The 23,653-nt window shown below is 48.5% G+C and overlaps 1 protein-coding gene across 1 annotated transcript; it reads left to right on the forward strand.

The window, feature by feature from the left end:
- The first annotated feature begins 505 nt into the window (after nucleotides 1–505).
- Nucleotides 506–23,387, forward strand: pip4k2aa (phosphatidylinositol-5-phosphate 4-kinase, type II, alpha a). Its single transcript, XM_076158038.1, has 10 exons — nucleotides 506–1,584; nucleotides 10,898–10,995; nucleotides 11,118–11,214; nucleotides 12,484–12,636; nucleotides 12,729–12,875; nucleotides 13,010–13,048; nucleotides 18,816–18,929; nucleotides 19,036–19,276; nucleotides 19,400–19,503; nucleotides 19,640–23,387. The coding sequence occupies exons 1-10, from the start codon at nucleotides 1,444–1,446 to the stop codon at nucleotides 19,718–19,720; spliced, it is 1,215 nt and encodes a 404-aa protein (XP_076014153.1). The 5' UTR covers nucleotides 506–1,443; the 3' UTR covers nucleotides 19,721–23,387.
- Nucleotides 23,388–23,653: the final 266 nt, after the last annotated feature.

The raw sequence follows: 23,653 nt of genomic DNA on the forward strand, positions 1-23,653 counted from the left end.
AGAACATTTCCGACCAGTACTGAGGGAAGTGAGCTGCTGTGAAGAATGAGTCACGAACCAAATGAGTTCCACACATCAGCACACCGAGGCACTGACACAGCAGTGTGGCAGTGGAAACACCCCGAATGACCTCTAAACACATTACCTCTGCTGCTGAGGGACATTATCTCTCCTCTGTCCCACAGGATGCTCACATTACCCACGCTAGAGGGAATAATAAGACTGCAGATGTGGGATAATGTGTTATAATAATGGGTTGATGCGTTACTGAGGAGGTTTTTGAAGTGAATAGATGTGATAATGCAACGGTTACTACATGGTCGCACTCCTCCAAGGGCATTCAGCATTTAGTGAATAACGTGTCGCAGATTGTAGGTTGGTGTAATAAAAAAAAAAAAAGAGAGACAAGAGTGCGCTGGAAAAGAGGAGAAATTGGAGCCCGAAAGCCCAAATGGAGGAGTGATAACAGCGAATCAGAGTCGGAGTCGCTGCGGGCTGTCACCTCCCCTCCGCCGAGCTGTCAGTTGTCAGCCAGCACACATGAGCCTCGCTGCGGCGGACAGAAGGTGACCGCCGCCCGCTGCCTTTGCATTGAAATATACGCTCGTCTACGTTTTGCCCAAACCGAGCCCCGGAGCGCACACATGGCGGAGTGCAGCCGCGTCACCTCTGCGGACTGACCGACCGGACTGACCGCACTGAGCGCGTAGGAGGGACGCGGAGGGACCGCCGCTAATAGCTGCTAAGAGCTAACCTAGCTTGCGGGCGAACGGTCGGTTAGCTAGCTGGTGAGCGCAGCCCGGCTCTGCTGTTTGCATGCAGGCAGTTATCTAACGTGGCGCGCGAGGAAGGACGGAGGGGACTAGCGTTAGCACGTTAGCCCGGAGGATTTCTTTAGACATTCTGCATAGCGGCCGTGTCATTTAGATATTTACGGCCACGCAGTAACGTGACTTTTATGCGACACCGTGCTACGGTTTTTATTTTTTTCCTACTCGTACGTTTTATTCATTTTTTTGCAGAACATATCCCTGGCGTTAGCTAGATAGCAAGCTGGCTAGGCGGCTATGCTAACGCCAGCTCAGTGAGAGCTCGGTGCGGGGAGTCGAGGAAGGAAGAGAGGCGGCTTATGATGCGGGCAGGGGGAAGTGGCAGACTGCGAGGCGAAGGCAAGAAACTGTTAGTATTTTAAGCACAAAGCCCCTTTTTCTCTCATCTTTTAGCCCTTTCTCCAGGTCGGGCCATAGTGTAAGAAAGCCGAGCTGCGCGGAACGTTTGTGCGAAGAAAATAATCTGGGCGCTTTGATTCGCGTCTGGCTCCATGAACAGTCTCGGTATCAACTGAGTCGTGAGCTGGTGGCGACTGTGCCAACTTGAAGAGGAGGAGACGCTCTGCCCGAGATCACCGCGCACACTGCAACGACCCGTCGGTTCGACTTAAAGATGGCTTCGGCGAGTAGCATTGCCGCAGCGATCGCGAGCAAAACCAAGACCAAGAAGAAACATTTCGTGGCTCAGAAAGTGAAGCTCTTCCGTGCCAGCGACCCTCTGCTCAGCGTGCTGATGTGGGGAGTCAACCATTCGGTGAGTCTCAACCGTAAGGTGCATTCACGACCCCCCGGCCCCTGAGGCGTTTACGTGCTGTGCACTTTATATTTGATGTCAGCTAAAAAAACCCTTTTGTGTGTGAGTGTGTGAAGTTTGATTGACAAATACGAGATGACAGCTGTGCAGATAACCGCTGGGCAGCTGTTCATGCAAATATGTGGCCGGCTGGCTGCAAGTGTGCTGGGCTTCTTCCTCCATGTTATCAGTTAGGTTTGCTTTAGGGAGCTTTTTTTGCGATTACAATTTGCCTACTTTACTGTTACATACTGTGTGTGTGTGTGTGTGTGTGTGTGTGTGTGTGTGTGTGTGTGTGTGTGTGTGTGTGTGTGTGTGTCAGCAGCCAACTCTTCTTTGGCTTCCTGTTGTGCACATGTAGGATAAGCTCCTCAGGCTGTGTGTCATGAGAGAGCAGATCTTCCCATGCAAGATAGCTTATCTCGCCTCTCTTTGTCTTCCTTTGCTAAATAATCACACACAGGCTCCGTGCTCGTATGATGGAGGCATTAAACTCCACAGACATATGTCCAAACGTTTCTCAGCGTCACTAGAGCCTTTTGTCAATGCAGACTTTTATCCCAATACTGGAGCATAGGCGAATTGCACAATTGATGTCAAACTGTGCAGCAAAATGTGTTTGTTTAGATGTGTGCATTCCTTACGATAACATACAGGCTGTCTTATAACCTTTGCCCACCTTCATGGCTGATAATTAGGGCCAGCTTGTGTGCCAAATGTTTGTAATTGACATTCTAGCTGGAGGAGAACTGCTTTTCCAGTGTAGATCATGTTATATATGTTATCATAGGGCAGCCAAACACATCAATAACACTGGACAGTTAATATAACAGAGTATGACAGTTTACATTGGCTATCAGTGGCAAATGAGCAGTGTTAAGCTCTTAATTTCATTGGTCAGAGATAAACAACGTGTGTGTGTATCTCCTCTAGAACCTAATCGTAAGCAGGAACAGGTGATGGAGCATGAACACCTCATTAATCATTAAAAGACACGCTATCTGACTCGGTAACAGATTGTGACATTTGATGTGTACAAGGCCAACACCATTAGACGCAGTGTGTTTGTGTTTGCTTTGGTTCCCTGATTACTGTCCGATTTCCAGAGTAATCCAACTTGGTAACGATCTTGCAAAAAAAAGAACCCAAGTGTCCTCAATCAGGGTGAGGGGTCAATGGAAACCTGTTAAGCAGGATACTTTTCTGCTGACTAAGCCTGCTCTCTTGGCCTAAGCCTGTTGTTTCTGGGGCATTTTCACACTTGGTTTGATTGGAGGTACTCTTAAAGACCGGAGGACGTGTATCCTCATGCGAAAACTGCATTTTCGACCTCCAGATGAAATCCATTGAACCAAAAAGCATAGATTGTATTAGTGGTTTTCAATCGATCCATGTTTTCGGAAAGGACTGTGAAACTAAATTACTTACCTTCCCGTAATATAAAACCGATAAGTTTGAAGCAAACAACCTCTGATAAGCCACCGCACAAAACCAGCAGCACCAAATGCCCGGGAGATAAAGTTAATAAGCGGGTATCTAACAATCTAGATGTACAGATATCTTTTTATCTCTGGACTCGATGCAGACCAAAGTAAAGCTAAGTGGAGAGAGAATATTGTACTCAAATACATCTTAGCTTTGCGTTTGTCTGCTTATTTTGCTGATTTTCACAGAGCTCAAAATGAGAGTGTTGCAGCTTGACGTTGCGCAATACCTATACGTCTACGCTCCTATGCAGTATGCCTTCATGAATACTTCCTTCAACATCGCCTGAAATGTCAGTGAAAGACGAAAGCCGTTCCATTGTTGTTCGACAGCTTCTGTTAGATATGTCATCCAATGCAGAGAGCGTGTCATTCAACCGCGCATGCAGAGTCCTCGTCCTACAGCAGCGCAGTCTGATGCTGCACCATCAATCAAGCTTCCATCAGTGTGACAGAATAGATTGTTATCACAATTAGAGTTGACAAGATTGATATCTTTCAGTTCAGCTATGTGTATCTCTACGCACTCTATCTCTATGTGTGTGTCTTGTCCGATAAATCGAGCTGTCAAGGCCGAGGTCAAAAAAAAAAAAAAAGATCTCTCTCCCTGTCTCTCTCTCTCTCCCCGTCTCTCTGTCTCTCTCTCTGAGCGTCCTCAGACAGATTTCTGTGGTCTAATGCATTTCTCCCATAAAAACCTACACAAGTTCAGAAAGGGCTACATGTTCAAACTGCTCTCTGGGATTGCGTAACACCGAGCAGCGCTGCCGCCAGCACATTTCCTTCTTATACTTCAAGCGACCTCCCCTGCTGCTTTCCTCATCAGTTTGATAAGGCACTCGTGTTCTTATACCGCAGCGTGGAGATGACAGTGTTTACCAGATTATTCTTTAGCGCTACTGCAGGCAGCACTTTGGAAGAGTTACGACCGTAAGCTCGGAGCGCGCTGGTCTTTCGACCCAGATTGGAGTGGGGGGACACGCGGAATGCCTGCAAATAACAGGACGCTGTGATGGAATGGAGAGAGGGGGTGGCCTGAGAATGCAACGAGACCGCAGAGGCAACACAAAAACACATGCTCGCACACACTTCACTGAGGCTGCAACACACACAGTCCCCCTTTGTGGCCTATCAGTCAAACCCATCAAGTTTGGTTGTTCCTGGAAACTAGTCTTATCAAAGTGTCACCGCCACAAGAGCTCAACCAGGAACCTGAATGTTGATCAGACGGCACTATACAGGCGTTGGACCATTATGTCACTGTGATGGTGTTTTGGTTCGAGAAGTGGTGAAATTGTGTTGCTTTGTGTGTTAAGAGATCTTTGTCAGGGTGCAGGAATTAGCGGGTACACCAATGTGATTTTGATCTGTCAGCTTGTGTGTTCTACTGAAATCAGAAAAGCTGCCAGTGTGAGTTCAGCATGTTTTTTTGCCATCAAGAAACTGGCTCAGCGGCAAGCTAGCGGGAATTAGAATCCACCCACGCCAAAACCCCTCGGTGACACACGCCTGCTGGACATCGGCTCCACATCGCGCCGCACCATTATTATGTCTCTGTGCTTTCTCAGATCGGGGAGGGATCGCTCAGGCATTAACGGCCTCCGGCGTGCCAGTGAAGCCATTTATTGCACTTTTGACTTTGTGCTCACAATGTTCAATGAGCTGAGAAGATGGTCAAAGTTTGAAAACAGGCGAAGCGTCTCACAGCTGTCTTTACCATTATGTCTCTGCCGTTAACTCAAACAAGGAGAGAGAGAGAGAGAGAGAGAGAGAGAGAGAGAGAGAGAGAAGAAGAGAGAGAGAGAGAGAGAGAGAGAGAGAGAGAGAGAGAGAGAGAGAGAGAGAGAGAGAGAGAGAGAGAGAGAGAGAGAGAGAGAGAGAGAGAGAGAGAGAGAGAGAGAGAGAGAGAGAGAGAGAGAGAGAGAGAGAGAGAGAGAGAGAGAGAGAGAGAGAGAGAGAGAGAGAGAGAACGACAGGAGATGTCAAGGTGACACGGCATGGACGACTTTACTGCTGCTGCTCATCTGAATCACAACTCAGCTGTTTTATAGAATAACTGACACACACTTTTATATCTGGTAAATTAAACGAGACATTTCGTGACGGCGCTGTCTAGATTTGTAGTTTCAGTTATTATGGGATGGGAACTAAAAGGGAATCACTGCCAGGCGCTTCCTTTCAGGAATATTCCTGCCACGGCTGAGAATGGATAAACTCCACTGCCTCGCCTCCACACTATTTTTCTGAATGTCTAGAATGGAATGCAGTCCAAGCATGTCTGTGTGTTCCTTGGGGTGTCTGAGGGCGCTGTTGCAATAAAAGCATGTCAGAATGCGTTTCCCCTGATGCTTGAGTTTCGGAAGAACCTTTGTCACCGGCTGAAGACCTGCATGGAGTCCAGCAGCTGTCAGTCAGTCAGTCTGCTGGGGAAGGGTTGAGGAAAGAAGCAGTGGAGGATGAGCAAGAAATGTTCTGAGTAAGGATTTCCCTCTGCTTCCAGTTTTGGCTTGTTTTGGTTTTTCTTAATAGCTAATTATTGCTCCCTCACCTAATCTCCCCCATCCTGTAGACTCATTCATCATTTGTGCCGTATCCCCCCTCTTTCTCTCTCCCTCTCTCTCCCTCTCTCTAGCTCGTCCTGCCTCCCTCTCTGACTCAGAGTAGCGGTGTCTGGCTCTGTGTTACATAAGCATGAGGTTTCTATAAATATCTGCAGGGGTAACCTACAGCTAATATGTGCAACCGTTATGACGGAGAACATAAAAAGCCTGGAGTCTCACCAAAGCCCAGGCACTGAGTGAGTACAGGAACCATTTTTGAACAAGCGTGTGTCTCTCCAAGAGGCTTAGAGTGTTACAAAAGGTGACTCCTTTGTTTCTGAGGTTTGCCGCTGCATTCTCATGAATATACAGTTCATACACGCGCCTGCTCGTGTGTGTGTCCTTCAGCGTGGTCTTTGGCCCCGCTGTGATGTGACATGTTGCTGAGCAGCTTGGTTCCCTCAGCAGGGCTGGGTCGTGTTCCATACAGCTAGCATGTCTGTTTCTCAATCAGTCTAAACCTCTATATCCTTTAATAGCTCTCTGTCCATAGCACTCATTTCACAACAGACATCCCAGACTGTTTGCGCTGGATTTGTGTGTCGTGCGCGTGTTTGTTTGTCTAAATACATGTACTTCACTAGACCAATAATGATTGCAGTGAGTAGAGTGTAATCATACCCGGTTATTTAGTGCCTCCACTAATTGATGCACATTAATGTCCGTATAACTGGATCTTTCCTTACTGAATCATGTTTATCCTGACTGCATACATACTTATTTGTCCACCGTCTGAGACCAGGGTATGTTGAAGCTGAAGCTCGTACCAATTAGAGATTATTTCCATCCCTGTGTGATTATGAGCTTTGTGTCAGACAGACAGAGCTCAGTCTGGGGCCGCTGTGCGTACAAACATCCAGCCATTCTGATCCCATTAGGAACTGAGAGATTGAAAGAAACCCGGGGTTTTTTTAGGCTTCCAGTCACAGTTTAGATGTGGCGCAGGTTGGCTTTGTTGCTCAGAAGACTCATTAGCATTGCTGAGTCTGCGGTGGAGGAGGAGGCAGGGCGTTCTGGTCGCTCTTCATCTATCTCCCACAAGCTGTCTTTGAAACATAGCATTCCTATTACATCTCCAAAATGAGTCAGAAGACCAGCAGCATCATTTTGGGTAAACTGGAGGCCTGAAATGTTAACCCTGTTATTTCGGGCTCCTCCATACATCCTCAGTATGTCCTGGGTGTGAGACTCAATGTTTGAGTCTCACACCCAGTTACCATTGTTCACATTTGTTTTTCTGTATTGCCTCATAGGAAGACCTGAGTGAGAGCCAAAGGTCGGCTGTATTTCTTCTTTAAGTGGATATTGTTTAGGTTGGCGCATATGAAGAATGGCTATGGAATTGGTAATCGTTCCATCAGCTAACGATGGAACACCTTTGTCAAGCCGCTCGGTAAAGGTCAAGGCGAGCCGCAGGACAATCTACTGCACTTTGACGTAAACTTTAAAGTTGACTGTCGCGCTGTAAAAGGCCAAGTTTCCATCTGACGTACAACTTGATATTCTTGTGTATACAGTAGGATTCATGGGCACACACAGACGCACACACTCAGCCGTTCCACCACTCTAAGGGTCGACCACCACGATGAAATTCTCCAACCTGATGCAAACACTGTATAGTTGGTTTATAATAATTGTCCTGTAGTGTGTCTGTGTGTGTGTGTGTCTGTGTGTGTGTGTGTGTGTGTGTGTGTGTGTGTGTGTGTGTGTGTGTGTGTGTGTGTGTGTGTGTGTGTGTGTGTGTGTGTGTGTGTGTGTGTGTGTGTGTGTGTGTGTGTGTGTGTGTGTGTGTGCCTGCTCCTTATGAATCTTTCAGTAAGTGATGATATTAAACAAGCGGCTGTCAGATTGAATGGCTTTTACTGGGAGAAAGTGAACGACGTGTGATACCAGGCGCAAATATGTCGGAGGATCTTTCATGTCACTATAATGGCTTTAAGAGGGCCGATCAGTCACAGTCGAGCTGCACTCTCATGTTATGATTACTATTCTTAAGTGTTTCTTATTGTACAGAAATGACATCATCCCATGCGTTTATGTCCATGTGAGTTGAAAGGTTGAAAGGTGTCGCCGTCTCTCTGTCATTGTTCAGTGTGAGATAACGCTCTGCCATCGTGCTGACAGTGCACGCGCTCTCCACCCAACTTCCCCTCCAGAGCTGCAACAGCGCACGCTTGCTTCACACTGCGCCGGAAAACCAGTCACCGTCACCATGGAGACGAACAGGAAGTGGCGGTGTGAAATTTGTCAGCAAGTTGGTCGTGAGAGAGAGAGAGAGGAGCTGGCAGAGATGCTGGAGATACGTTTATATCTGATTAGAAGAAACACGAAGCACTCCTCTCAGTTTAAGACCCAAACGATAAGAGTCACGCAGAGGAAATAGAATCTACAACGTTCATCTACTGTGTGGAGTGTGTTTGTTTGAGTTGGATTCTAGGTTGGCGCACACAGTTTCCAATTTTCCTTCTGTGCACAAACGTCTTGGAAAGCCAGGGAACACCTTTGGAAATATACTGAGGCCCCGTTGCAAATCAACCCCAGTGTCTCTCTTCATTATAATCCACATTGTCACTGTTGCGGTTGCCACTAGTGATGGTTGTGCTACACGTTTCAGAGTGTTAAACAGCAGTGCAATGGGAAGTGTAATAAATGTCACTACCAGCTTAGAGATTTTTCAATTTATCTCTTATTTTATTTCATCAAACAGCTGCTCATTGTTACTTTAAGTTGCAAAACATGATCTTTTTCACTTTGAGGTTTATTTGCCACTTTAACAGTAATGGCGTCAAAACTGTGCCTCATTATTGTGATGATGATGATAGATGGTTATGTCAGGGCTATGTGGAGGCTTTTACTGCTCTGAAGTGAAGGAGAAACCCTCAAACTCATATTTGTTTTCTGCTCTGCTCCTCCAGAGATCCGTCTCCTCCCGGGGCAGCAGCAGCAGCAGCCTCGGGAGATAACCTTGTTGTTGCTTCAGTCAGAGTTACATCATTGAAGTTGTGCTGCTTTGAGCTTCATCTTACTAGTTGGAGGTGCTTTAAGTACTGTGGACTGTTGTCTTCTAATACACACACTCGTACAGTGGTATAGATTTGTAATCTTTTTAATCCTACTCTTACAAAATTGCAAGTTTTGTTGTTGATCTTTACGACTCCCGAGCGCTCACAGAAGCGTACTGGTGCTTTGTAAGATGAGGCTTTGTCTCGACGGTTGCCGCCGCCTGAAATGCAGCTTTGTTGATCAGGCGACGTCTCCCCTGGGCCTACTCAGAATACATCTGTGCTATAGCGTCACAGTGACGTCGGTACCTGTCACACCAGGGAACTGAACCTCACTCAGAAATGGCATCTGTGTAGTCGGATCCTCAGCTCGCTCTCTCTCTGATTTGCTTTGTTACAAACTCTCCTGGTGTTTCATCTCTTAGTAACGCCGCAGACTAATTCTGTTCTGCTCCTCCTGTCTTTATCTCTTTTTCTGGCTCGCAATAATCCTAGAGGAGATTTGAAGTACGGGGATTTGCAGTTAGAATTGCAACCTTCACCTCTAAGTAAGACGATATTGAAAGAGTCTAACCATAAATAAACCGACGCCTTCCTCTAATCCTCCTGTGCTCAGTTACTGCATGTGTGTGAAGGCTATTTTAGAGTCCTGATCGATGCACATGGTGGCAAAAACTTCCACAGACTCGAATGTTACGACTTTTCTTTCTCCATTTGCTAAATTGAATCTGAGGGTCTGAACTGCAGCTGCAGCAGAAGCGGCCTTGGACCCAAACTGAACAATCATCTCACTCCGGCCCGTCTCTGCACTGCTCGCCAATCTTTATTGTGAAAAGCATTATTATTGTTTACAGCGCTCTCATACTATTGAGCCAGAATGTACAACTTTGAGAGGCTGCAGAATAAAGTCGATTTTCTTCCCAGATCAACCGGTCGGCCATAAGCTAATTCCAATCTGCCCCTGAGAATTATTAACCCTATAGATTTAACCTCAGAGGCATCTCAGGAGTATTAGCATGTATATGTTTAAATGAGGCTTACTGTCTCATAAACCTCGCTTCTCTAGCCTGATCCTCCAAAATGTGCCAGATGCTTTGCGCAGTAGGTCAGTCATTTGGAGGCCATGTTCTGCACCATCTGCTCCCGGGCTCCCGAGCATCACCGGCCCTCAATCAGCCCTCAGCGGCTACAATATTTGGCCGCCGCCTCAAAAGGCAGCTGCCTGACCAAACACAGTGGTCACTGCGAGGAATGTAAAGCTACGAGCCCGTTCAGGACTTTATTGTAGGTGAACAAGCACGCTGATGTGTGTGTGTGTGTGATTAATGGGGTAATCAATCAAGGGCTTCACATTTGTATATATTCACAACACTTGCATTTCCAGCGTGCCGTATGAAATGACAGGTTATTAATAGGCTGGAGCAAACTGCCAGCGCCCCTGCCTGCAGCCAACACACACACACACACACACACACACACACACACACACACACACACACACACACACACACACACACACACACACACACACACACACACACACACACACACCATATGTGTATCACACTGTGCCTGACACACAAAAACAAAAGCTTTGCGTATGATGAGGGTTGCTTGATCAGTCTGGGACTTGGCCCGGCTATAATAATGTGGAAGTAATGTCATTAATTTGTAATTTGTGCTCATTGCCTGCCTTCATGTGAGCCATGCGAGTCTAATCAGACAAGAGTCTGTGCATTAGCCAAGACGGACAAAGTAGGCCAATGTACAACGATTAAGAACCCGCTGGCTGGTGGCCATGATTGTGGCCGTAAACGAGTTCATTGCCTGATTTGACCTCTGCAGACGTTTCACCCTTTACCAAACACATGAGGGGGGGCGTCAGCTGGGAGGGACGCTTCTGAAAGGGGAATCTAATACTTCCAGGGACATTGGCGGACGTGTAGTACGTGTAAATGTTACATGAGATGGCTGCAGCGTGTCTGATGAGCTCATGCAGCAGAGCTTTGGGACTCAATCTGAGGCCTGTGGGTTCAAGCACCACATTGGGAATGAGTGTGTGTGGGGAATGTTCTCCCACATCTCCTCAAGCATCCCAGTGTGTTCTTTTTAGATTCTCCTTTTTGGACACCTGACTTGCTCCTTGCTCTGTTCCTGATCTCTCCTTTACCTTCTTCCTGCTCCCCAGATAAACGAGCTAAGCCATGTTCAGATCCCCATCATGCTCATGCCAGATGACTTCAAGGCCTACTCCAAGATTAAAGTGGACAACCACCTGTTCAACAAGTAAGGTCCCTTTGTCCCTCCCTAATGTATTACATAACAGATAAGTAACTGAGACCTGTAGCATCTCTGAAGCTGTATCACATCGTGCGTGTGTGTGTGTGCGTGTGTGTGTGTCCTTACAGGGAGAACATGCCCAGCCATTTCAAGTTCAAGGAATACTGCCCCCTGGTATTCCGAAACCTCCGAGAGAGGTTTGGCATCGACGATCAGGACTTCCTGGTAAGAAAATGAAACCTACGTGTCCAAATGTCACAAGCGGATCCGGTAAACCCGTTCCCCAGCTGCTTTACAACCGGGCCCACACGCACAAACCCACAACACATGGAAAAGTCACAAACTGTCGCCTCATAGAGCTTTGTTGTTTAGTTTTTATCCCTGTCCCTCTTTTGTTTCAGTCCCTCTTTATTTTCCTCCCTTTTCCTGCTTAATCCCCATCCCCAGAGCAGGCAAGCGAGTTGGCAGCGTGCGGAGGTCAGCGCGTCCCGGCTCAGTGCAGCTGTCCTCCTCGCATGTTTACATTAGGGTTGCGGCGAGTGGGCAGTGAGGGGTGTTAAGACATTGGCAAGTACAGCGGAATGTTTTTGGCATTCTCAGCATCCAGCTAGTTTTCCTCCACGAGGCGCCTTTGTCCCATTGTGGTCAAAAAGGTCCATTGATCCGTCCTCGCTCTCAAACCGGCCTCTTGACTTTATTGGAGTTTGGGGTTATATTTGGTGGTTTGGATGGTTTTGTGATGACAACCAGCAGTAAGCATTAGTTAGGTTTGGGAATATTTTAGCCGCACAAAAGTGGATCTGACTAAAGAAGCTTTACATCTCTGCCCGCTTTGCCCTTAATTATTCCCGCCGCCGCCTATTTTTGGTCCGAGCACAACAGGCAAACACAGTGCAGTTGTTGTTGTGAGCAATTACTGTGAGATAAAGAGGTGAGAGGGAACCGAGGGCAGAGGACACGGGGAATTCTTGGGGAATGAGGCACCGGTCCAGACGTGTCGGATCATGTTACGTTTGTGCTCAACGTCTGGGCAGCAGCTGTTTTTGTGTGTTTCTCTTGTGTGTGTGTGTGTGTAGGCTCGGGCGTGTGGCAGATGCGGGGTCAGATCCCCTCAGATTGATGAGGCAAAGGTTGTTGGGCTAAGAATGTAGAGGAGACGGTAGATGTAGAACATGGAAGCTTTGTTAGAGCAAAGCCACAAACAATGTCAGGTCATCATGGATTGAGACACATCGGTTAGGTAATCTTATCGTGGCCTTTTCATCTGTTCAACTAATGTCTGTAAGGGGAAGTAAAAGATTCTCACCGATTCAGCACTTCTGCTTGTTAGGACATTAGTTTTAACCCTTTAGTTGGGGAGATTTAACACTCACACTGTTTGTGTTGTAGATTTCGACAATGAAAAACGTTCCCCATCTGCTGAGACAGTTGGAGTATTCAACATTGTAGTGCTCGCGACCATGATAAATGTTTCTCTGTGCCGTCTGCTTGCAGAACTCTCTGACGCGCAGCGCTCCCCTGAACAGCGAGGCCCAGGGCCGCAGCGGCGCCCGCTTCCACACCTCCTACGACAAGCGCTACGTCATCAAGACCATCAGCAGCGAGGACGTGGCCGAGATGCACAACATCCTCAAGAAGTACCACCAGGTGCCCGCAGAGCATCTTCTTCCGTCTGTTGTATCAAGCCTCGGCTCAAACACGCGACACCTGTCTCACCCTCACGCTTCTTCTTCCCGCAGTTCATCGTGGAGTGTCACGGCAACACGCTGCTGCCTCAGTTCCTGGGGATTTACCGGCTGACTGTGGACGGAGACGAGACCTACATGATCGTCACGCGCAACGTCTTCTCCCACCGCCTCTCCGTCTTCAAGAAATACGACCTCAAGGTACGAGGGGGAAGTCGGGGGGCAAGAGCAGAGCACGGAGAGACGGAACAGAGAGTTAGGAAAGTGTTCAGAGAGACAGAACGTTGATCATCTGAACAGCGGCTGAACTTATCTCTCTCCTGTGTTTGCTGCAGGGCTCCACTGTGGCGAGAGAGGCCAGCGACAAGGAGAAGGTACAGTCGCCCGCCGTAAACTCGCGCTCCACATAAACACCAAACGCACCCACCCACCTATGAAACTCCACCGGGACTCACAGCTTTACAGTTGTCAGTCTTTCGGGTTGAAATTAAACGCCGGCGTCACGTGCCGGAGAATGTCGTTCCCCCAGTTTAACGGCAAAACACAACCAGATCCCAGCTCGTCTGTCATCACCCTAAACGGCCGCCTTGCTTTTGGTTCCCTTTGGGGGGGGAATGACAGGAGCGACTATCATCATCTTCCTCAGTTAGCAACCACTTCATACCCCCCCCCCTCTTCCCTCCCCCCTCCTTATACTGCTCAGCCCCCCTGCATGCAGTGTGTGTACCTCTTTAATTTGCTTCATCCCCTCTAACTCTGCTTCTACTGTATCATTAGTCCCTCCCCCTCAACTCCCCTGCTTGCTGTCTGTGTGTGAGAGCCTGGGGGTTCAAAGTGTGTGCGTGCGTGTGTGTGTGTGATTTGTTTTTGTTTTATTGAATCTGATGTCGTCACTTGATTTAAAGTAATGGGCCTCCGCTTCACTTTTGTGTTTGTGTCCGAGTATGAGTGGTGATGAAGTGTGTGTGTATGCGTGTGTGTGCGTAGGATGTGTGAGGAAGAGATGTTGTGTGTTTGATAAAGGTGGGAATTGTTTTGATTTTGCTGGGAGTGTTGGAGTTATTCTGAGCTCTTTGGCCGGTGTGAGTGTTATCTGAGTCGCTGCTCTAAAGTGAGTTTATTGAAATAGCGGCGTGCCTGATAGCTCAGGACGCCTTCTGTTGTTATTCTGTGGATCTAACACCACTTAATGCTCATGGAGGCTAAAGAGAGGGAACGTGACCTTGGAGAGACTCTCTGCTCCGTCAAGTCAGCAACTTTAACGGGGGCTGATTTGCTTGTCCAAGGTGATTTCTGCACGTGTGTGTCCACACGGTGTGCAAATGTTTGACCAAGCGTAAGAAGGGACTTGAACCTTTCCGACCTGGCCTTACAGGGGGCTTAATTGGGGGCTGTGAAGCAGCCAGGCGCGGATGAGTTCAGGGAATCCCCCCTCAACTAAATATAGCAGGCGGTAACCAAAACACAGTTGGGGGGTGAAAAGAGTGGAGTGGAAAAAAAACACTGCAGCTGAGGGTTTAACTCACACACACACACATACACACACGAGCTGCTGCTGCTACTGCTGCCTCTGCTGCTGTGTGTGACCTCTGCATGTCTGCAGCCATGTGAGTGAGCCAAACACTATTTACAGTCTGACAACAGAGACGCGGGCTAAATTCTGACAAGATTAACACGGGCGTGTGTAAATTCTGACACATGTAACTCCTAACTCACTTTAAATGAATGCAAGATGTGGCTGTCGGTCTCTGAGTTGTGCGGTTGACCAGCGGAGCTCCTTAGAAAGCAGCGCTCACATTCACACACTCACATGTGTACTAAGTGCCGGCTTCTCCACACGCAGCACCTCCGTGTACACAGCGACCCACTGCCTGTGCTCAGAGCTTTGAATGAGTGTGTCGCCTTTTTATCAACTCCAAATATGACATCATAGGTGCGCTAGTGTGAACACTGGTGCACTCTGCGGTTGCATATGAGCATGAAGAGAGAGGGCGAATGACAGAAGGACACCTGTCTTCTGATCACGAGGTAGAGTGTGTGTTACAAGTCCTTCACACACACACACACACACACACACACACAAACGACAAGCATGGCAGGGTTCTCTCCTGACTGCATGACCTCGTCCCCTTCACGCATGTCTCTGCATGGTACATGATGTTTTGATTCTGCAGTCACATTAACTAACAGGTCCCAAATGTGTGTGTGGACATCAGCCTCACCCTGTTGCATGTTTGTGGACATGTTCTGTTCTACTCATGTATGACGTGTTATATTTTTCTTTTACATAAAACAAACTTTGCGGTCTCTTGTAGCTGTAGCTGCTCCATGAGCCCAAACTGAACACCTGTGCTCTGACTCAGGCCCAGCAGGTCACACACTCACTCTTTGGTTTATGTTGTGAACCATGGAACAAGTTGGACCCCTTTTTAAGGGTGCCGACCTACAACTTTCACAGGTGTGTGTGGTGCAGCATTTGAGTCTGACGTAAGGAGTAGCGCTCACTCTGTGAAGCAGCAGCAGCGTCTTCATCGTATTCCAGCCTCAGTACTTCTCAGTTTCATGTCTTGATGATCTGGCAGGGGCGCTAACGTGCCGGCACGACAGCGCGAGCCGCCCGGATCTTAGTTATTTTAAGCTTTCAGAAATAGAAACACACTTGCAGAGAGATTTAGTAGAGCGGCAGGTTCAGCCGATGAAAATGAGGTCACCGCTGTCCCCTGCTCTGCTCAATCAAAAGCATCAGTATAATAAGCGATCTGCTTGCTTCCTCTGCCAGACCTTAGAGATACCAGCGCCCCCCCGTCCCCCCTCCCAGACCAGACCCGTGCTGATCTGTCTCACTGATGCCCTCTCCAGCCCTCAACCAATCTGGACAAACCAATTGTGTGCTGTTACTTTTTAAACACTTTGCCTTTACTTCCAACTTCCTTCCTTCCTTCCTTCCTTCCTCCCTCCCTCCCCTCCTTCCTACCTACCTACCTACCTTCCTCTCTCCTTTCTTCTCTCCTCCACCCCCCCCTCCCCTTTTTCTAGCAGCCGCCCCCATCAGAGGATGCGCCCGCGCGGCCCAAATCTGGTAATGTTCAGCAAAGGCTGCAAACACTGCGGATTGCCACGCGCTTTTACTGCGCCATGAAACACGTAAGAGATGTAAGAGAACCAGGGCTCATATACCAGGCATGATCTATGAAACAATCTTCTTTTTGTTTTGTTTTTTTTGTACGTTGGAGCATTTTTGTTTCCCCTCGCCGAGCTGATTCGCACAAAGTCATATTTTTACCCAGTCTTCATCCATCCCCTTGCCCTTCGTCGCCTCTGGCCTCTGCTGTCCGGCTCCGTCCAGTCGCAGTTCGGTCAGCAGGTTCATTGTCGTCCCCACCGTTCACTCGGCGGCACCGGTGTCGGGTAAGGAGCAGGCGAGGCACAAGTGAGGAAACGAGTTGCAGGAACCGTCTGGAACGGCCAGAAAAGAAAACCAGAAGCGGAGCCAGAGATGGAGAAGGCAGATAAAAGCACACGGCTCTTTGCTTTGCTGAAACAATGGAGCATTGAGTCCCAATCCCTTTGCTTAGTTCAAATCAATTCAGTGAGTTTTACTTGCACATCTTAACAACAATTCAAGCATTTGTCTCGGTCCAAGTGCAAGGTGCTTCAAGACGCTAGATTCATGTCAAAGTCTTTGTTATGAGCTCGCAAAATCGGAATTTGAGCAAAATAAGCCAAGCAAGGAAATGACAGAGGAGTCCCGAGAATTGAACAGAGCCTAAGTGCAGCAGAAGGACTGATCCCTTAATGCGTTAAAGCGTAGGAGTGAGCATGAGTCAGAGAAGTGCCCGGCTGCACGTCCTGCATTCTATCTGGAACAGATCGCCCGTGTGGCCCAGAGGCACTGCGGCAGTGTTTTACAGCGCTCACAGTCTGATGAAACTGCCGAGATCTGTTATCGTCCGTAGGTAACGCTGTCGCCTTTATCTCTGCAGCTCAGTTGCCTCACATTTCACACTACGACTTCTCATTGCCAAGAAAGCCTTTGAATGTTTTTGTCCAGAGGCTTCACTTTGCTTCCTGTTTTGAAGGAAAAAGTTGTCCGGTGAATCACGTCGTCGCTGCAACATCACAGTTTATCAGCGGTGGATTGGCGCAGCGTGTCTTTATAGAGAAAGTCACTTTATCTTGGTTTACACACCTTTTTTTTGATCAGCGTCCCTCTGCAGGCAGATTCAGCTGAGCCCTCACTCACCCTCACTAATCACTCTGAACCAATAACGCCGAGTCAAGTCTGTTGGCTCTTTAACACCTGAATCTGTGTGTTGATCAAAGTATACACTAGAGTGGATCATGTATTTTTTAGTGTATGATCCAATTGAAAGCTACAGCGCTCCTCCTCCTTCTCCTCCTCCTCCTCCTCGTCAGTTTACCTTAAGGCCTATGAAGAGGCCCAACCGTTCTCCCGAGATGGCGAGAGTCGTCAGCAGTCGCGATCTGTTCCCACTCGTCTTACCAGAGACAGTAAGCCGAGCGGCGGCTCACCTTCGTCCCTCCACCCTTTTTTTCTACCTTCCTCCAATTTCTCTCTTTCTGCCTTTTCCACTCGCTCCGCTCGGGAGTCGCGGGCACGTTCCATCTCGGCGACTCGCTGACAGGCCGGCGCGGAGAGAGCGCCAGAGATTGAAAGAAAGGTCGCGGCGTTGGAATTAAACGACGGGTGGAAATGGATTTGGCGGAGAGACGGATGAGCGTAAGAGCCGAGGCGTCGGTTTAAGTGACGGGCCTCTGGAACGCCTTCAGGCTCGACCGCGCGTCTCATCTGCGTTTATCTGGCATCCATGTTCAGTCGAGCAAAGATGCACATCCCATATTTATTGCAAATTATAGGTCTATGTCTGTTTATATATGTGCTCAAAGGTCTTCTGTATGTTGTACTCCTGTGTCCATCTGTGTGAGTGTGTACTGTGTATGTATGTATGTGTGTGTCTGTCTGTGTGTGTGTTTCGTCCAGGCTCATTATGGTGTCGTTATGAGTTGCTGCTCTTCTCCTGCTGCCATAGAAACAATAATGTCGTAGCCGAAGTGCCGTTGCTGCTCCGTTACCTCATTTCCTGCTCTCTTTCTCCCTCAGCGCCTCAGTTTTTAGCCCCGTCCTCCCTCGCGTAACAACTCCTCCCCCTGCAGGCCGCCAGCAGGCTTGCAGCCACCTGGTTTAGCAGGACTCGGGGCCGCAGTAGCGAGTCCTTGTGTCTTTGTGCTTGAATCCACCTCAGAGATCCGCCCCGGCTTTAGAGAGTTAGAAACAGTTTAGATTTGACGCAAACATCTACAACTGCAGTATGTTTTCCCATAAGTGTCTTTAGTCCAGCCCAGCCCAGTGCCGACGAGGACGTGAGGACATTTCATGACCTTTTTTTACAAGCGTATGGATCCACCAAATGCATTATAAAAATCTAGTCCAGTTCGGATGACAACGTGCAGAAAAACACGCACGATGCAACGACAAAACCAAGTGAATTAGAGGCGGAGGCGTCAGGTGGATCCATGCGGCGGTATGAGCATGCTGCATGCGTCTCACAGTCAAAGCGTTTGGCTGAGGAGGAGGCGAGCCTTGGTTTGGACGGGCGACCTGTGCTTTGTTATGTGTCGTCTTGCAGAATGAGAGACGGGTTCGCGTCGTCGAACCAAAGGCTCCAGGCCTCCCGTACGTCCCCGGGGTGTTTGAACACGCAGGACATTGTGTCACATCCAACAGACAGAAGTCAAAATTTGATTCATTCTGTCGTCGTGCCTTTTCAAACACCCCTCGAGAAAATGTTTATTTGTTATTTTATAATCCTGGGCAATAATATATCAAGTACTGTATGTAAGATTGTTCTCTTAGTAAGTATTTGGGGAGGAAAAGCATGAAGAACTTGACTTCCTTTACTTCCTCCCTCTGCAGTTCTACAGTACATGCAGCACTGGTCTGTGTTTCGTATGTGACTGGATGAATTGATCAAACGAACACTTCCTGTCACATATCCAAACCTGACCTGTATATATTTGCCCAGGCCTGCTGCCAGTCGGGCCGCAGGCGCTAGATTTGTTTTTTTTTTGGCTGTCTTTAAAAAAACAATCTGGTGGCTAACCTCCCAAACTCACGGGCAGGCCAAGGAGCTGCCCACCTACAAGGACAACGACTTCATCAACGACGGGCAGAAGATCCACATCGACGGGGAGAACAAGAAGATGTTCCTGGAGAAGCTCAGGAAAGACGTGGAGGTGCGTGTTCAGTCCTTTGGCTTTCTGCTGACTCAGCTGTTGGAGGACCACCGCTCACATTAATTGAGTTTTCCTCTCCCTGCCCTTCTTCCTTCCTCCCCCTCAGTTTCTGGCCCTGCTGAAGCTGATGGACTACAGCCTGCTGGTGGGCATCCACGACGTGGAGCGCGCCGAGCAGGAGGATGTGGAGAGCGAAGACAACGACGCCGAGGAGGAGGGCGAGAGCGACGGCGGAGGCATCGGGACGCCGCCCGACAGCCCGAGCAACACCCTGGACAGCACCAAGCACCTGTCGCCAGGAGAGTTCGACCCCTCCATCGACGTCTACGCCATCAAAAGCAACGATGGTGAGTAGCCTAACAGATGGCAAGAGCTCCCCCTGCTGGCTGCTCTTCATCCATCCATTTGTCCTCTTTGTCTCATCACTTCTTTTGTGTCCTGATGATGACGTTTGGGGTCCGACCTTACAGGTGCTCCCAGGAAGGAGGTTTACTTCATGGCCGTCATAGACATTCTGCAGCACTACGACGCAAAGAAGAAGGCCGCCCACGCCGCCAAGACGGTCAAACACGGGGTACGGAGCTCTGTAAAGTCGCTAAAGAATACCTGAGACCATTACATGCACTATTTTTAACGACCTGCCAGTTTTGACCAATCACAATGGAGGATGTAGACGATTAACGCTGTTTCTGTGTGTTTCCTCCCCGCAGGCCGGAGCGGAGATCTCCACGGTGAACCCGGAGCAGTACTCCAAGAGGTTTTACGACTTCATCACCACTATCCTGTCATAGCCTCCAGGAGCGACGGGGGGGAGCACAGAGGCACCATGGGAAGGGAGGACGAGCGGGGGCGGGCAGAGCAGAGGAGAGGAAGCGGCGGGAGAGAGAGAGAAAAGGCGCCGCCGTGCCGTGGCGGCTTTGCCGCTCTCCCTCGCACGCTCTCCTCGTCCCTCCCCGTCTCTCTCTCTCTCTCTCCCTCATCAGCGTGCCGCGCTCTGCAGCTACAAACCATCATTCGTTTACATTTATCTCCTCGGTTTCGTTGGTTTATTCCGTTGGACGATGAGGGCGTCAGACCGGTGGCCCGCTCCTTGTTTTTATACATTGTTTTGTAATGTAAGGTTGTTCCATGTGGGCATGTTGCTTTAGTATCGCCTCTAACACAACATCCAGCACCCTCGCGTTTTAAAAGAGAATCGTATTTGTGTTCCTCTTTCCGTCGCGATATTCGTGAGAGTTTCAGGGAGGGTACGTCGTGCAAGGTAAAAGGGGCGCGGTCGGATTCCAGCCCCACGTGAGGTCACTCTCGGGGGCGTGGTCCCGGCGCTCAAACGTGAGCCCTCACCCAATGCAATCGCTTCGTTTCAGGAAGTAGGGAGCAGTCTTCCAATCGGCCGACAGCCAGAGCCCCCTCCCCCCCCACGCAGACAATGCACGTGTTTCTCCGCCAAACAAATCTGACTCCTCCCCTTCCTGTTCTCCTCCCCTGCTGCACTCATGTCGTCAGTCGTCGGTCAGTGTTTCTCCGCGGGCAATTTTGCAGGATGGGTGACTTGGAACGACGCAAGAAAGGATTCAGGTTTTCCATCTTTCGCTTTGGTTTACATATTTTTGTTTCTGTTCCCGTGGCAGGGAGCAGTGCGGAATGTCTCGAGGGGCCACCGTGTCTCAGCGTAGGGTGTCGGATCGAAAACATCAGCAGCCCTTAACTTTCTGTTGCCATCAGCACCTTATAAGTGAAAACGTTGCACTTTTTTATTTGTCGTTAGAGGTTAGTAGGTCTCGTTCTGTTACACGTGCTGCGTCCAAACCAACGGTTATTCAGAGACGCGATGCCGCTCTTCGACTTTAGTCTGGGAGGCCTGGTCCCAAGTCCCGCCTCCTACCACGTCCCTCACCCACGAGTGCCACTCAGAGATATGCAAGGATCGGACGGCAATATTCGACTGGGATAGTGTTAGAGTTTTTTTATAAACCGAAACGTTTCCGATCCCTCTTCAAAGTGCACCGCGGTGTTCCCGGCGGCGGGTTTGGGAGCAGGCCGGAGCATAGTAGTAGTTGTAGTTGTGGTAGTTGTTGTTGTCGTTGTTAGCGTTCGGGGCAGACGCAAAAAAAAAAAAAGCGGTTTACCTCCAGCATCGTACCAGCACGCACACCCGGCCACGGCAGGAAGCGACGGCGCGTGCGTGTGTGTGTCAGTGTTCCAGGAGAAAGGTTGTGAAAGAGAGAGAGAACAAACGAGAAGAGGAAGAGTCGCTCAGTAACACCACCAGTGTCCGTCTCCTCTCCAGCCTCCACTGCGACTCTGTTTTTCATCGCCGTTTTGTGTTGTGATTGTTGTTAGGTGGTTTACGTGTGTGTGTGTGTGGGGGGGGGGGGAATTCGGCAGATACGCGAGTAGACGTGGTAATATTTTTGTGTCGTCTCTGAGGTCGTTTGAGGTATTTTTCTTTGTATATTTTGCACAAGAGGAAAGGAACCAAATGTTACGAACATGACCCCCATTAGTCGCCATGGTCTTAACAAGGGAAATGCAATATACGTGTGTGCGTGAGAGGAGCGCGTGTCGCCCTTGTCGTCGTCGCCGCGCGCCGCCTCCGGATTAACCCGACTAAAAACGAGTCACGTCCTTCGTCCCCCCGCGAGCGATCCCATCTGTCTCAGACGTCATAGATTATATTCACATTTATATTTTTACATCGGGTATTTCAGTCGCGAGACGTCGTCGCGTTTAAAGCAAAAGAAGAAGAGGAAGATAAAAAAACGCCAAGAAAAGGAGCCAGCGGCGGGAAATGAAGAACGATACTGCTTGAATTGTCACAATGCTTCACTATAGATGTGCGCCAGAGATATTAAAGCAAAAAACTAAACTAAAAATGTTGCATGTTGCAGGACAAAGTTTCCTTTTCTGTCTGTTCCGTGTTGTTGACTGTTTGTGCCCCGCCCCCACCACCTCTAGCCCCGCCCCCTGCTTTGAACAACTGTGTTTTCATTGTATACACTGTGCAAGATGTGTGCCTTTATACTCCGAAATTATTTAATTTTGTATTTTGTAATCTTTTTTTAAAAAACAAAAGGTGAAATGTTATTTTAATAACGGGGTGTTTACTTTGACATGCGTTCTGTTTTCAGACCTTCCTCCTCCTCTTCCTCTCCCAACATGTCTGGGTTTGTTCACGTTGTTCAGTCAGTTTAATAAACTCTCCATGACGATTTTTGGTTAAATGGACGACAGCAAAAAAACAAAGAACGCGGCGGTTTGAGATTAATGTTTAGATTCTGAGTTCGGCATCTTGTATTCATTTACTCTGCTGACGCGTGTGTGTGTGTACATGTTGGAGTGTGGGGGTGTGTCACGGTGCTTCCCGGACCATCGCGTCTTACGCACTAAACACAGATGTGTCGTCGGGTTTAAGCGTTCTGGTCCCGAATGTATCAGCTCCTCTTCATCAGCTTGTTTGTCTCACAGCTCTAATGTAAATAAGATCTCTACTTATAAAGATGCAACAACAACAGGGACTGAGGGGAAACCGTCAGCTTCCTAACGCGCTTTGCTCCGTTTGTCCCTGGAGGCTCCCTGTAGACGGCAAGCTCGCGGTGCATGCTGGGACAGCGAGTCTTTTGTGTTTTATGTTTCGGGGTTTTTACCAAGATGACGGCGATGCCATCTTATGGACTTTAACAGATGCAAACCAAGACGATAGCACACATACACACACTGCTGCTGCTGCACCTCCAATGACACGTCATTGCTTTTGTGACTCCCCCCGCCCCCTCCCCACACACACAACCCCCGCCCCTCTCGCTCCCTCCTGTCCACCCAACGCCACCAGTATTTTGCCAAACACACTCACACACACTCACCCCAATCCCCCCATATGAGCTTGAAGAACATTCTATTGTGTGTGTGTATCGTGTCTTTGTGTGTCAGAACTGAATTTTATTTTTTATAATGTATACACGGGGGAGAGAGCGCGCGCGCGCGAGTGTCCCAAAGTTCTGAGCTTTGTGTAACGACGCGCGTGATTAAGGGTAATTTGGAGATGACAGAAAGAGACCGGAGGCCACACACACACAGACACACGGTTTCCTCAGGCCTCCTAATTCAATCTGACTCTAAAGCTAAATCAAATCATATCCGCGAGTTTCAAGTTTTGAATCGTCGCTGCAGACACAGCGCCCTCTGCTGGACGCGTGCACACGGTGTCACTCTGGCCCTGACGCTTGTAAAGCATTGATGTCGTATGAGTGCGTGAGAGTGTGTGTGTGTGTGTGGTTGTTGTTGTTTTGGCCGTCTGATGTTTGGTGAGGATCTCTTGTCAGTGGCAGAGAGGCCAAAGTGGTGTTGTATGTTTATTGTTCTACACATTTAATGATGTTAATAATAATAATAATATAATAATATGCTCCATTCCATAAGCGTTCACTCAAACCAATTAAAGCACTTGTTCTGCTTAAACCTGCTCTGTTTATTATTCTGAGTATTTGTACACTCATCTTTCCACTTAAATGAGAATCTGTTGTGTATTTCTGATCGTTTGTGTTTGTTTGTGGTGAAGACTTATACATTCACACCCACACACACACTGCTTATTTATACCACAGTAACTGTTAAGGACTTTATGGGGTTTAGTTCTTTGAGTTTCTTTTTGAAAACTAACTTAGTATGCTATTTGGTTTTTTTCAAGCTTGTTTATTTATTTTCTAGGAAATATGGAGAGAAGA

Source organism: Genypterus blacodes, unplaced genomic scaffold, assembly GCF_046128005.1.
Source record: "Genypterus blacodes isolate CSIRO-AG114 ecotype Tasmania unplaced genomic scaffold, CSIRO-AGI_Gbla_v1 ptg000076l_1, whole genome shotgun sequence".
Taxonomy (NCBI): Eukaryota; Metazoa; Chordata; class Actinopteri; order Ophidiiformes; family Ophidiidae; genus Genypterus; species Genypterus blacodes.

Bases quoted from the DNA above. Each gene is read 5' to 3' on its own strand.
- pip4k2aa (XM_076158038.1), top strand. From the start codon at position 1,444: ATGGCTTCGGCGAGTAGCATTGCCGCAGCGATCGCGAGCAAAACCAAG. The intron at 1,585-10,897 runs GTGAGTCTCAAC...CCTGCTCCCCAG, and splicing joins TGTGGGGAGTCAACCATTCG to ATAAACGAGCTAAGCCATGT. The intron at 11,215-12,483 runs GTAAGAAAATGA...GTCTGCTTGCAG, and splicing joins TCGACGATCAGGACTTCCTG to AACTCTCTGACGCGCAGCGC.